At 40.5% G+C, this 12,837-nt stretch overlaps 1 protein-coding gene across 10 annotated transcripts in view; it reads left to right on the top strand.

Moving 5' to 3' along the window:
- The window catches only part of syne2a (spectrin repeat containing, nuclear envelope 2a), an 82,410-nt gene that overhangs the window by 29,241 nt on the left and 40,332 nt on the right, over nt 1-12,837 (top strand). For 8 of the 10 annotated variants that reach the window (XM_083934067.1, XM_083934061.1, XM_083934069.1 and 5 more), the window contains 19 exons: nt 564-734; nt 1,481-1,636; nt 1,776-2,017; nt 2,126-4,163; nt 4,282-4,616; nt 4,707-4,851; nt 5,391-5,591; nt 5,890-6,149; nt 6,231-6,381; nt 6,864-7,007; nt 7,108-7,239; nt 7,613-7,795; nt 7,946-8,083; nt 8,439-8,624; nt 9,316-9,438; nt 10,296-10,478; nt 10,779-10,862; nt 11,937-12,038; nt 12,671-12,748. In XM_083934067.1, the coding sequence (XP_083790193.1) occupies nt 564-734; nt 1,481-1,636; nt 1,776-2,017; nt 2,126-4,163; nt 4,282-4,616; nt 4,707-4,851; nt 5,391-5,591; nt 5,890-6,149; nt 6,231-6,381; nt 6,864-7,007; nt 7,108-7,239; nt 7,613-7,795; nt 7,946-8,083; nt 8,439-8,624; nt 9,316-9,438; nt 10,296-10,478; nt 10,779-10,862; nt 11,937-12,038; nt 12,671-12,748 (5,052 nt within the window). The remainder of the gene's footprint in view (nt 1-563; nt 735-1,480; nt 1,637-1,775; nt 2,018-2,125; nt 4,164-4,281; nt 4,617-4,706; nt 4,852-5,390; nt 5,592-5,889; nt 6,150-6,230; nt 6,382-6,863; nt 7,008-7,107; nt 7,240-7,612; nt 7,796-7,945; nt 8,084-8,438; nt 8,625-9,315; nt 9,439-10,295; nt 10,479-10,778; nt 10,863-11,936; nt 12,039-12,670; nt 12,749-12,837) is intronic. The other 2 variants (XM_083934063.1, XM_083934068.1) reach the window with 2 other exon arrangements.

The raw sequence follows: 12,837 nt of genomic DNA, 5'->3' as shown, positions 1-12,837 counted from the left end.
ATATTCAATCTGTAAAAGAAGTGCAAGGGAAGTACATTGAGTTTCTAGAAATAAATAAATGTTAACGTCATCATCTTCTACTTAAAGTTGTTACATTAGTCACCTAAATCTTGACACCACTTTGAGAAGGCTTAAACAGTTGTTCTTCTTTGTAGCCAGTCAGAAACCGGCTGTACTTTTTCAAATCCTCCCGCTCTACATGCTCCCTGCTTCAAGGCACACCTTGGTCATGCCCGAAATATTTAAGATAGGTACCTCCCCTGTTTGTAATCCAGTAACCTAGCAGTTCATGTCATGTTTTGGTGGTTGCCCTGTCTAACCAAGTTATAACATATCTCTTATTTCTTCAGAGAAGCAAGGGAGGAAGCACTTTATCCATGAATAGTGTCCTTCTCCCTCGGGGCATACTGCTCCTTACACAAGCACATTCTTGTGTTAACTGCACCAGCAACATAGTAATATTTACCTCTGTGGAGCAGGGAGAGAACAGGAAGCTCTGTTATTATCTGTCGACAAACACAGAGGCTAAAATGTGACACCACCCCTGTCATCTGTGTGTGTAGCGCGAGATCCAAGAAAGCATGGAGCCTGAGAGGCTAGCACCGGGTTCAGCAGCTGATCTGCGGACCGGGGAGACAACAGGTGGATCACCAGAGTCCTATGAACACAAGTTCAGCATGCAGGATATTTTGTCTGAGGTCCACTGCTTGGTGGAAAGAAGTAATATATTAAATGTGAGTATCAATTGTTTTTTTCTTTTTAAATAGATTGCTGCATCTTCCTTTAGAGTTATTTCTACTGTTGTTTTAGGTTGAAGTCTGAAACATTAGAGTATGTGCCTAAAAAGGTTTAATTCTCAACTAGGAATTAAAGTAAAAACAAAGGTTATTTGTGCACTGTTCATGGCACTGAAGTGTTTTCTGTAGTTGCACAAATTATCATTTAAATGTTTAAGTTTTAAGACTTTAAACATAATTGCATAGCTTTAAGTGTCCTAAAAAACTAAAGGAGTCAATTCTAATTGCAACAGTGAACAGATAAGAGCAGCAGTGTTTTGATGGATGTTTGTGTATATTCCCATAATGCTGCTGGCAGGAAGGTCCACAGGATGGACATATGAGATACAATGATTTCCTGCCTCATTAGTGGGTGTAATTACTCACAATAAACAGTCTGTGACTAGCACTAACACGGTACCACTTTTTTTTTTTTGTGATGCCAAGTGCGATATTGTTTAATTTTGGAAAGACTATTCATCATGTTGGCATGTTTAACCTTGAAAAAAGAGAAAACTAAACCATTATAAACTAAGCAAACTAAGTTTGAAAATAATACAACTTTAGTAATCAGTTGATAATTGAACTTTCAAGCAATAATACCAAACATTCCCTAGTTCCAGCTTCTTAAATGTGAGGAGGCAACCATTAATAATAACCATTAATAACCCCCCTATTTGTATATATTGTGTTTGTTCTCATAGCGGACACCACATATTGATTTAAATTGGTACCTGAAGTCCACTCCTGGTGAACCAGAGATTCGATTGGTAAGAACTGTCCAAAAAGTTCTGGCATGTCGATATCAACCAGCACAACTCAATGTCACGGCCATGACCAAACAACTGCAGGACGCAGAGGTATGTACATCTTTTGGTTGGTTTTCTTGGTGTAACTGACCTTTTCTTCTAAATGAAGTTAAAAACACAGCTATCTACCATCCCCCAAATCAGTATTGACATGAATATCTTTTATCTGATGTCTCTTTTGTCGCTGCAGGACTACAGGTGCTCTGTGCAGGAGCAAGTGGCTACTATGAAAAGCGAGAGCAGTGTGAGGAATTGTGACCCAGGTGCCTTGAAAAGAGCTGAAAGCCAATTGAGTGCTGCACTGCTGGATGCCTCTGCCACAGTGCAGGTGAAAGCCGCGCAGCTGGATCAGGTCAAACAGTATCACAAACAGATGGAGCTCACCAGAGCTTTCATGGAGTCTGTTGCAGCTGAAAAGGAAAAGATGAGCCTGTAAGTAATCATTGAATATAAAAAGTGAGCTTTTAGTCGCATTAACATCACTGTGTGCCTGATACACGATACACTAATATTATTTTATTGTCTTTTTTTTTTTTTTAGAAGTACTTTGGGAAGTAGTTGCCTTCAAGCTGAGAAACTCAACACTCTGCTGCAAACCATGTTACAAAAAAAAGACATGATGAGAGAGCTCCTCCAGTTAAGTAGCCAATTGTCGGTCCACTTGAGCGACGCTGAGAGTTCAGGTGCCCTTCTCGCCCAACTCGGAGATGTCCAAGAGGAATGGAGGCTTTTAGAAGGAAGGATCAAGAGAGCTCTGCAGCACGCCTCAAGCTCCACTACACAGTGCTCTCTGCTTATAAAAGAAGCCGAACAGCTTAAAGCCAAACTCGAAGCTCTTCAGGAATCCAGCTTTCAAAGCCCTGACAGCAAAAGCCCTTTAGAATTTATTTGTCTGACCACAGACCTAAGACTGTACAACCAGCTTTATCTGCACATACAGTCCCAGTCAGACGGTCTTGTCCAGTTCTCATTGGGTCAGAAAGAGAAGGATGAGGTCAAACGTAGTCTTCAGGAACTCAGGTCCTTGCTAAATGTCACCAAGAGCAAGCTTGTCGCTTCAACAAACAGCTGTGGCAGCATTTCTTCACCTAAGATCAACAAGCAATTACAAGACTTGATCATATGGGCCAAGCAGGCGGAAAATCACATCTCTATTGGGAAAAAGTTAGCTCTTTTCCCAGAGGAGGCTCGTATTCAGATTATTGAGATGAAGAAATTTCAGACTGATATTTGGTTCAGAAGATCCAAGATGCAGGTAGAAGTAGAGCAGATGAAGGCTGTCACCTCGGATATGGAAAACGAGGAAAGTGACCAAGTATTGAAGACGGTAGAAGACCTGTATCAAGCTATTGCTGACAGCTTGGATCATGTTCTTGCCACCATGAGGAAAAATCAGCAGGAGAGGGAGAAACTGTTGTGCCAGCTTGCTAACATAGATGCATGGCTAGCAGAAACACATGCTGAAAGAGACCCCTGCGGTCATGTTGAAAATGTTTCAACAGCTGACATCAGAAAGCTGGAGAGCGAGCTGAAAGGTCACAAATTAGCCACAGTGGAGATAGAGAGCCAACTAACGCAGATGAATGCAATGGCAGACATTTGCAGGGAAATAGCTGTCGGGTTGAGTCCAGGAGAGAGCCGCTACCTTGTCAACAGACTGTCGGGCCTTTGGACAGAATTAGATGGATTGTTAGCTAATGAGAAAGCAGCCAGTTGGGAATTGGAGGAGCTGATTCATGAGCGAACCACTTCAGATGAGGAGTTATCGACGATCCAGGCTAGCTTAAACCAAATTTCCACTGATTTGGAGCAGCAACGGTTCCCTTTAACACAGGACATCCTTTCATCAATTGCACATTTGAAGGACATGCTAATGGAACATCAGTGTCAAGTGCAAGAGCTTCAGCACTGTCAGGAGGCCAGGCGAAGCTCCCTGCTGTGCACCATTGGGGAGTTGCAAGACCAGTGCAAATCTCTTAGTATGAATGCCATTGAGCAAGAAAAGTATCTGCACCTGAGGAGACAAATGGAGGATTCTAGCGACATTGCCAAGGAGCAAATCCAGCGTGCCAAAGACAAAACAATCAATGTGGGCGAGAGGTTCAGACTATGCCAAACACTCTTGGTTGAACTTCCTTTGGTGAAGACACAGTGTCAAGAAGCAGCGGACCAATTAGAGGCCATAGCTCAGGAGTTGAACCCATCTGAACTTAATTCAGAGAAGCAGAGGATTCGCCGCACTGTGGAAACTTTAGTCTCCTGGGAGTCTTCTCTCACAGATGATATCAAAAATCTAGAGGCCAAGCTTCTGCTTGGCCTGCGTTTCTCCTCCGAGCTTCCTGCCTTAACAGAGCTTTTCCAAAGAACAAGAGTGGAGCTGGAGGGAGCTGAACCAGTAGATCCAGATGAAAAAGCCATAGATATTGCACTAAGAAGGAACTGGATTGTTTGGAGAAATATGGAGTCTGGGATGAGGGTGTTGGAAGGTCTGGGACGGAAAGAAAAAATTAAACCAAAGAACTATAAGGAATTGTTCTCACTTAGGGAAGCAACCATGCAGGAGTGCCGTTTACAAATGGTAAACCTAAATACTCTGGATTCACCCAGCCTAATTTTGAGAATTTTTAACTTTGCAATTATTACTTTTGTTGTTATTTTTCTAAACTGTGTTTTACTGTATAACATGTATCCAACAGGACATTTTATGCCAGGCGAGAGAATCCTTGAAAGATTACCAGTGGGCTGCTCAGGGAGCAATAGGCTTCCTTCTTAACGCTGAAGCCACCTTCTTATCAGCTCCTGGAGCCTTTTTGGACTGTACTGAGGAACAAAGACAGACTCAGCAGGCTCTAGAAGAACTTGAAGATGGATTTCAGGCTCATATCTGCCACCTTGTGGATCGGGTACCCAAACAACCCTGCTTGTCCCGCCCAAAGACAGAGAAGCTCCACATCAGCATCATCAGTCAGTTGTTGGTGGGAAGAGCCATACTGGAGGCCCAGGCCGAGCTCAGGCTGGAGTCCCTGCAGAGGTACTGGCTGTTGTGCTTCAGCTTTTGTTGAGTTTTTCTCGTTCATAATTTTAATAAAGTAAAAACAAATTAAAGACAACTTTCTCACAGGTGTGAAATAAGACAACAAAGCCACAGGAAGTACCATGAAGACATACGACAGCGGCTTTCAGGGTTTGAAGCCGAGCTTTCAGAGTGTGCTGCAAAACATGTGACATCATATGGAAAATGTGTTGCCCAACAAAAAGAAGCTAAGGTAGGTTTGATGCAACAGTATTTTTTTTCTGGTGATTAGCTTATGTTTCAACATGCATTTGTTGACATATATTGGATCTACATGAACCCTGCCTGTCATAGATTGGGATATTTTATAGTAGATTTTCTCAAGCTGTTATTATTGCTCTATGGATGGCAAGTCGTTCATCGGTCTGCCGGTCTTTGTCCCAGACTAAAATATTTTTGAGTGAATTGTATCAATTAAATTTGGTACAGACGCCCATGTCAGGATGGGTTACCAAAAGTATGCAAAATAATAGCCTCAGCTGTACTTATAATGTATATGGTGAACATGGTAAAGTTTAACCTTCTCAGCTGTTTTAAGTATGTTAGAATTGACCTATCAAAGTACCTCTTTGCCTAAGTACAACCTTACAATGCTGGAGCAAATCTGTGGAATCTGTTTTTGCTTGTTTGAAGCACCACATGTACCTGTACCATTGTCACAGGAATGCACTGGATTTTTTTGACAAACATGTAAACACTTTAATTTGAACTTAATTTCACCTCCTCATAAAGCTTCTAATGGAAGGTCTTCGCAGCCTTGCTGGTAAGATAGAAGAGCTGAGAGCCGGATGTACGATGCAGGGTTGTGGGGTTGGAAAGGGCGGCGAGCTGGGGGCCGTCTGGAGACGCTGGGTGTCATTACGCCGTGGTGTTGGCCTCCTGATGGCACACACGGAACAGAGAGGAGAGGAATGGAAGGACATCACTACAAGTGTGAGTTTTACCAACAACAAAACATATTACAGCTTTTGCATTTAAAAATGACCTAATGCACATGTATAAAAAGCCTTTTTTTCGGCTTCCACATGTGTGCGAGGTTACAGAACTGAAGCATCAAGCTACAGTGTGTCATCTTCTCTTAGTTCCCACTTTACCTTTCTTTGGAAAGGTTTACTGTGTTAAGTGATTTTAGTTGCTTTCTGAGGCACATTTGGGTAATTGCAGCATAACATACAAGCACAGAGAAGAGTAATATTTAGACATACTGAGGAGTGAATTCCATTTTCTTTAGATGGAGCAGTGTTGCAGCTTTTTGACCAGTCTTCAGGCCGATGTCCCTGACTCGTCCACTGTGAGCTTCACTCAAGAGGAACCCCTGGAGCTTCTGGCTCAGGCTGAGATGCACGAGGCTGGGCTGGAGCAGGAGCAGCAGGCCTTAGCCTCCCTGGAGCATCGACTGGAGCACGCCCTTAGCTTATCGAGCTCCCTGGAGCCCATCAGCCCTGGACCTGTTGGCAAAACACTAGTAAAGATCCAAGAGAATGTCAGGAGGTGGGGTTTTGTGTAATATAGACATAGAAAAGTTATAACTTGTTAATGTCAGAGATGCTGAGGTGATGCTCTTCTCCGCAGCTTGAAAGAGAGAAATCAGCTGGTGGTAGCTGCAGCCCAGGCAGAGGAGAAAGAGAGAGAGCAAGTCCAAGAGGAGATAGGAGAGGTGGAGCAGCACATGTTCGCCATTCTTTCCTCTCTGGAAGTCTGCTCAAGTCCATTCAAACAACAGGTCCTTTTTTATGCTTTCAAGTCCAACAAGTGTGAGAATTTAAAAAATGTCTTTCAGCCTATTTTACTTGTATATGTTTGGTTATTTATCACTGATGAAATGGTAAGGATTTAATTTTATTTAAGAATTTTATTTTAGGTCAGGGTCTGCTCAGAAGCCCTTTACAGCGCCAGTGAGAAATATAAATTGTGGTTACAAGACAGTTTTTGTCTGTTGCAGCCACTGACCACATGTAGCTTCAATAATTAGATTAAAGACCCGAAGTAGTCTCTTCAAGTAGACGTCAGTCTAAACGCAAATTCAGTAAATGGTTTACTGCCAGTCATCCTTCTCAGATAGAGCTTACCTTCAACCTTTAACTGGAAAATAAGTTAAACAAATTTGGGAAGAATGGCTTTAGAACTTTTGACTATCCTCATTCTTTCTGTCTTTTAAATTTCCTGTCCTTCTGATTTTATTCTCGTGCATTTCCACTCTGACAGGAGCTCAGGAAGGATTTGTCCTCCCAGAAAGCCAAATTCATGTGTATCACGGAGAGCGTGCAGAGCCGGTATGCTGAGATACCAGCTGATATCAGCAGAAGGTTAGAAGAGGTGCAACTTTCTCTGCAAAGAGAGGAGGCGAAGGTAACTGGAAACAGAAAATAAATTATTTATGTCATGTGAGCTACCTCCCAACAAAGTACTCTTATGTTTTTCTAAACGTGTGTGTGTGGTCATTGTACAGCTCATGGAGAAGAGCAGCTCATTTCGGAAGCTGACTGGTCGAGTGGCGGAGTTGGGTTCTGGCCTGGATAAAGTGACAGTGTTACTGGAGCAAAAGAGCCTGACAGTCAATGAAGCTCAAAATGTACTCAAGGTGTGTGTGTGTTGGTTTGTGTTTTTCTTGTGTGCCAGTGTGTAAATGTTACACGTTGTTTGCACACAGCTGACTGCTACCAATAATAGTTTCTATGAGCTGTTGTGCAAATGTGTGCAGACTAAAAGAAGAAATTACGGTGTAGCAAGCTTGCAAAAAATCAATTAAAATTAGAACTACTAATCACAAAATTATTTCTAGTGTCTAAATTATCTCTTTCCAATTAAAAATAATACCCAAACATGTCTGCTCATTTCTGACAATACAAATGGAACAACTGAGACAGCCACTGCCTCCCAAGAGCTGATGACAATCCAGGATTACATTTTCACTTCAGAGCCCCTACAAATTTTTACATTTGTTTGTTCTCCAGCGCGTGTGGGATGAGCTGGATGAGTGGCACAGCTGCTTGATGCTTCTGGAGAGTGAAGTGCAGGATCTTACAGAGGAGCATCCTGACCAAACACACCTGCTTATGGACCAACTCACCCAACCACTGCAGCTCTACCAAAAAGCAGCGCAGATGACTGAGCAACGCACCACCTTCCTCAGCAAGGTCAGGCATTCTATAGAACCATGTTTTGACTCATTATGTATCTTGAAAAAATGCTCCTCATCAAAGGAGCATCACTGTGGCCGTTGCTTCTAAAATGGGCTTCTAAAACATCTGTTTCGCTTCTTTATATTTTCTATACTCCTTTATCAGATCCCAGCCTGTCTTCAGGAGTTGGAAGATATTTTGTACAGTGCCACTTGCTGGTTGGACGAGGCCCAGTCGTGGCTCAGTGCTCCCTGCTCCTTCACAGCAGCTAGAGGCCTTCAGAATCATGCGAACTCACTGCAGGTCAGTGATCCCAATTAACAAGGAACCAAACACAGGAAACACAACTTCTAATACTGTATTGTGTTTTTCTCTGTATTCTCATATTTCATCATTTATTTGATCCTAAATACATTCAGTCTGTTTTGTACTGTGCATTAGTTGAGTTACAACATATTTATTTTCATAATGATATCGTGGCATTTTTGCACACCATGTCTAGGTTCTGCATTTTGCTTTATTTCTAAATGTTGGCAGTTTATTCATAAACAATATAAAATATTATTTTTTTTCCCTTGTAGTTCCTATTTAATATTCCTAGGTTTGTGTTAATGATGAATACATTTAATTTAATTTAATTTTAAATCCTGAACTACAGCTGGTCCTGGACGACTCTGAGAGGATCAGACACACCCTGCAGGACTTCAGGCCAGTCCTGGATGAGATCTCTGCTGTGTGTGACATCAGCACCCACAAGGAGAGGTTGAACCAGAATGACAAACAAGTCCAAAAAATGCAAAACAAGGTGCTAGAACCGCTGGAGAGGCTCCTGCAGGCTGCCGAGGTAAGAGAGGAATTTCAGGTGGTTAGTGACCCCAAGTTGTTCCAGTATCCCTCCTTGAGGAAAGAGGAGGCTTACAGAGGAGAAGGAAGCAAGGATACACAAGTGTTACCTATGGGGTGAAGTGTTATCCCTAAACACATCGGAAATTTAAAAAATGATGAATCAAGTGAATAAAAAGAGATAAATAAATAGGTTTCTAGAAACATATAAAAATGAACCAGGATCTATGTTGGATTTATTTTGTGTTAAACCCACTGACAGGTGATGCAGCTTAAGTAAAGGACATCATTTAAAAGTGCTGTTTGAGTGAACGTGGATGTTCCTTTTCCAAACTGAGCATTCCTCTGTACTCGCATCTCTACTTGCGTCTTAGGGCAGAGCTAAGATGCGAGCAAGAGATAAAGTAATGGAAGTGAGGAAACGGCTGGAATGTTGTTGGTTTATTTCTATGTTTTGGTTCCCTTCCACTCAGGGACCAGATCTAACACATGACCTCCATCTGGGCAGATTAACTGACTGATACATCTGTAGGCGGTAGTAAACACTGGAAACATCAGAGAGAATGCAACATAATTTTTACATGACATGGAACTCAAGAGAAATGAAATCAGTAGCATCATGAAATGCATTGCCTGATTCATTATAGAGTTAAAAGGTTGCTGAAAAAAGTTTCTGTCAATCTTCATTACAGGTGGTGGAGGCAATAGAGGTGGAGCTGAAGACCATGGAGAAGAACGTCCCGAAGATCAGAGCGATTTTATCCTCCGTAGACAACTCCAACGTACCTCTGATGGAGCATCTCAACAACCGACAGGTGATACAATCCATTTATAATTCTTATCTACTGATTTCTTTTCATAGCAATGCGCACACAGAAGTATAATAGTAAAATATGAAAAACTTCAGACTGAATTTAAAAACAACTGTATGTAGCTGTGTCTAAATCTCAATGCCGGACTTTCATTAAGGATGGAAGCAAAAAGTTTGTCTTGAAACTATGACCACTGGGGCACTACTGATTTTGAGATAAAATAATCCTTTCTTGGTCCCACAGTTGGGAAACTTTCACTCCTTCTGTGAAAACAGTTGATAATCATGTGAACCATCATTTTTGTTGCTTAACCAAGCCAGCCGAGCAAATAAGTCTGAAGCCAGGATTTCTTGTTTCTGCTGCATCAGATTTGTCGATTTCTTGATGTCTTTTTGAGTCGCTCAGCATCATAACAATGTTGCAGGGAATAAATTAAGTCCTTTTTTCATCAAGTTACACAATAATGATTTACCATGGATGCAGAATAATACAGTTAATGTTGGTATGAGGAAATAGTGATGCATCGTAACTTTCAAATGTCCATACGTGTCAGTCACTCTCATAAGATTATTGGTTACGTTTTTCATGCTTTAGAAATTTAGAGTTTGGCAGTACAGAAGATGCACTGCAACACAAACCTAAAAATGAGCAGTTTTTGCACTTCCGGTTCCCTTGATTCGATGCTGCAACACTCTATTTGAAATTGTTGTGCCTTACTTTTAATGACAACAGGACTGCCTGATATCTTATGAAAAGTATATAGCAGCCTATTGGTACATATAAATAGTCTCATAGGATGTTATAATAAAACAAAAATGTAAAGATTAAAGTTGAATCAGTTTTTCTGTTTCAACCTGAAGGTGATCCTGGCCAACGTGCAGTCAATGCAAAGGACATTGGACGAGATGGAGAGATGCAAATCAGAGCTTCACCTCCCACAGGGATCAGAGAAGGGCCTGCTTGTCTTTTCCAGAGCCAGCCTGCTCCTTCAGCCGCTAGAGGAGCTGAAAGAACTCACCCAGCAACAAGCTACACTGCTGGAGGTATAGCATGACGTCCACAGAATCAAAGACATCAGACAAAAGAACTGAATTGATCTGACACTGTTGTAGAGTAAGGAGGTTAGATAAAAGCGGTTTCATGAATCCTAATGATGAAAGAATGAAACTTATTTTTTGCACAAGCTTCACATTGAACTGTGACTTTTCTAGGATGTTTCATATTAACTAAAGTGTGTATCTTTGTGTAATGTTTCTTTAGAGAACACATAACATTGCATGTTTTTCATCAGTTTTTGTTCTTTGTCACATTCTCTGTTTGTGTCGTCTCTTTGAACGACATAGAACAAGATTACGGAGGAGAAAGATCTTGGCATCACCACAGTCTCTGATTCTCCTGAAGAAGCACAGCAGCTAGACGCTGTCCAGGTAATAATAATCACAATCATTACAAATGAATGATCGGAATGATCATCAAAAATCAGCTAAAACAATAAGTGCAATGTTTTAATTTATAAGTTGTAGATATCTTTTAATTAAAACATTTAAAATATTTCATTTTTAGGCATTTGTGCAGCAGTCCACTACTTTTTGATTTAACTGTTTTAAAAACGGCAGTAGCCAAGTCCAAGATTCCCACTGGTTACTTTGTTTTGAAAGGTGTATTTTGTCACAATCCTGTCTCCCTAAAACAACATCCGTTCTGCAGGGCTGTGACGCAGAATCGCAGAATTTTGGGAGGAAATGATCCTATTATTGTCCTACTGTGAATACACAATGACTGCATATCGTATATTTTGTCATAGATCCAAACTCAGTTTAGCTCAGTTAGAGTAGCACAGCTTTGGGACATCTGTAGTATTACATTCAGATTACTTTAAGACTTTACGATGAAACTTAAAAAATAAAAGTCGTTTCCTAGGTCGGAAGATAACTTATAATAATAATTTATTTATTTGAAAACAATGAACAATCCTTTTAAACAAGTATATGTTCACTAAATAAACATGCATTCCTTCATATATATTTTATTTAGTATTTAGTAGTGAAATTACTTCATATGAAGTACTTTTTTACAATAATATTTATTGTAAAAATATTTTTGTTTATTTTGAGCTTGTAAAATACAAAAAAAACACAACAGCATTTGCTGAAAACATATAAAACAAAATAGACAACAAGAAAGAAGAAATGGCATAATTCATTTAATTCGCAAATTGCAAATTTATTTGATATATATACAGTATGTATCCGGATATCCTACCCATTGAATACACATCACACTTAAACCCTTAAACTCAGGTTTGACATCAAATAAAATAATAATTGCTGCACGATGCAGTACAATGAGTGGATGAGTCCTAATGGTGTTGTGGTGGTTTGCATCCTAAAAGGCAGTTTTCTCCTCCTCATATTAAGGATCGCGTGATTAGAAAGGTTTTTTTGTTCCATATTCTTTTAAATCAGAATTTTGATCACATTATTCACCCTTATCACTGAAAGCAGGAGGCTTTTGATTGGTCTAATTCAGAGGAAGAGGAGGATGAGGAAAACGAGAGTTGTCACTCGTCGTCCTCTGACACACTAACATGCAGTATTCCAGAGGTAAATCTGAGATATAATTACAGCTCAGGAGAGCATGTTTCTGAGTACCTCTTTATTTTGGGTTTCATTCCTAAATGTCACACTCAACAGTGTCAAAAATAACTTCATTATTAAACAATCATTGAATATTAATGATCTCAATCCACACAAGTAGATACATGTATGTCTTGGCAAGGATTTTTGACAATACACACAGTACTGATAACATGTTTGGGATGAAATTCAAAATGTCTTGGTTCTCCTTCCTCTCTTATTTATAATTTGATTCACTTCATGATTTTCAACTTTGATATTCCTTCTCTTTCCTGCTGTGGAGGGTTTTAGCAGATTATTGCATGTATATATGAAGCTGTTTCAGGCAGGCTGCCCTGTTACTGGATGAATCACCTCTGATACTGTCAGAGGCAGCTGCTTGAAATATGTTGCTGTCCTTGCACATACACGCTGTCTCTCCCTCTCACAGACACACACACGCATGCACGCACACATAAGCACACACACACACACACACACACACACACACACACACACACACACACACACACACACACACAAACAAACACTGCGTATGGCGTATGTGTGTTTGCAAGGATTCTATTTTCATTTGTATACTAATACGACTCGTGTGTTAGGACCCAGAGGAGAGATTGGATGCTTCAGATGTGCAAAGTGAGGATATTGAAGACATTAAGCCACTATCAGAAGTGAAGGTGAGATTTTATTTTTAATTTCAGAGATTGGACTTGTTTTATGAGCACACTTGTTTTGCATCATTAACTGTTCATTTTTTCCTAAAAAT

This window comes from Echiichthys vipera (assembly GCF_963691815.1).
Source record: "Echiichthys vipera genome assembly, chromosome: 19".
Classification (NCBI taxonomy): domain Eukaryota; kingdom Metazoa; phylum Chordata; class Actinopteri; order Perciformes; family Trachinidae; genus Echiichthys; species Echiichthys vipera.
The sequence above is the reverse complement of the archived record's forward strand: the minus strand, read 5'-3'. Positions and strand labels throughout refer to the sequence as shown.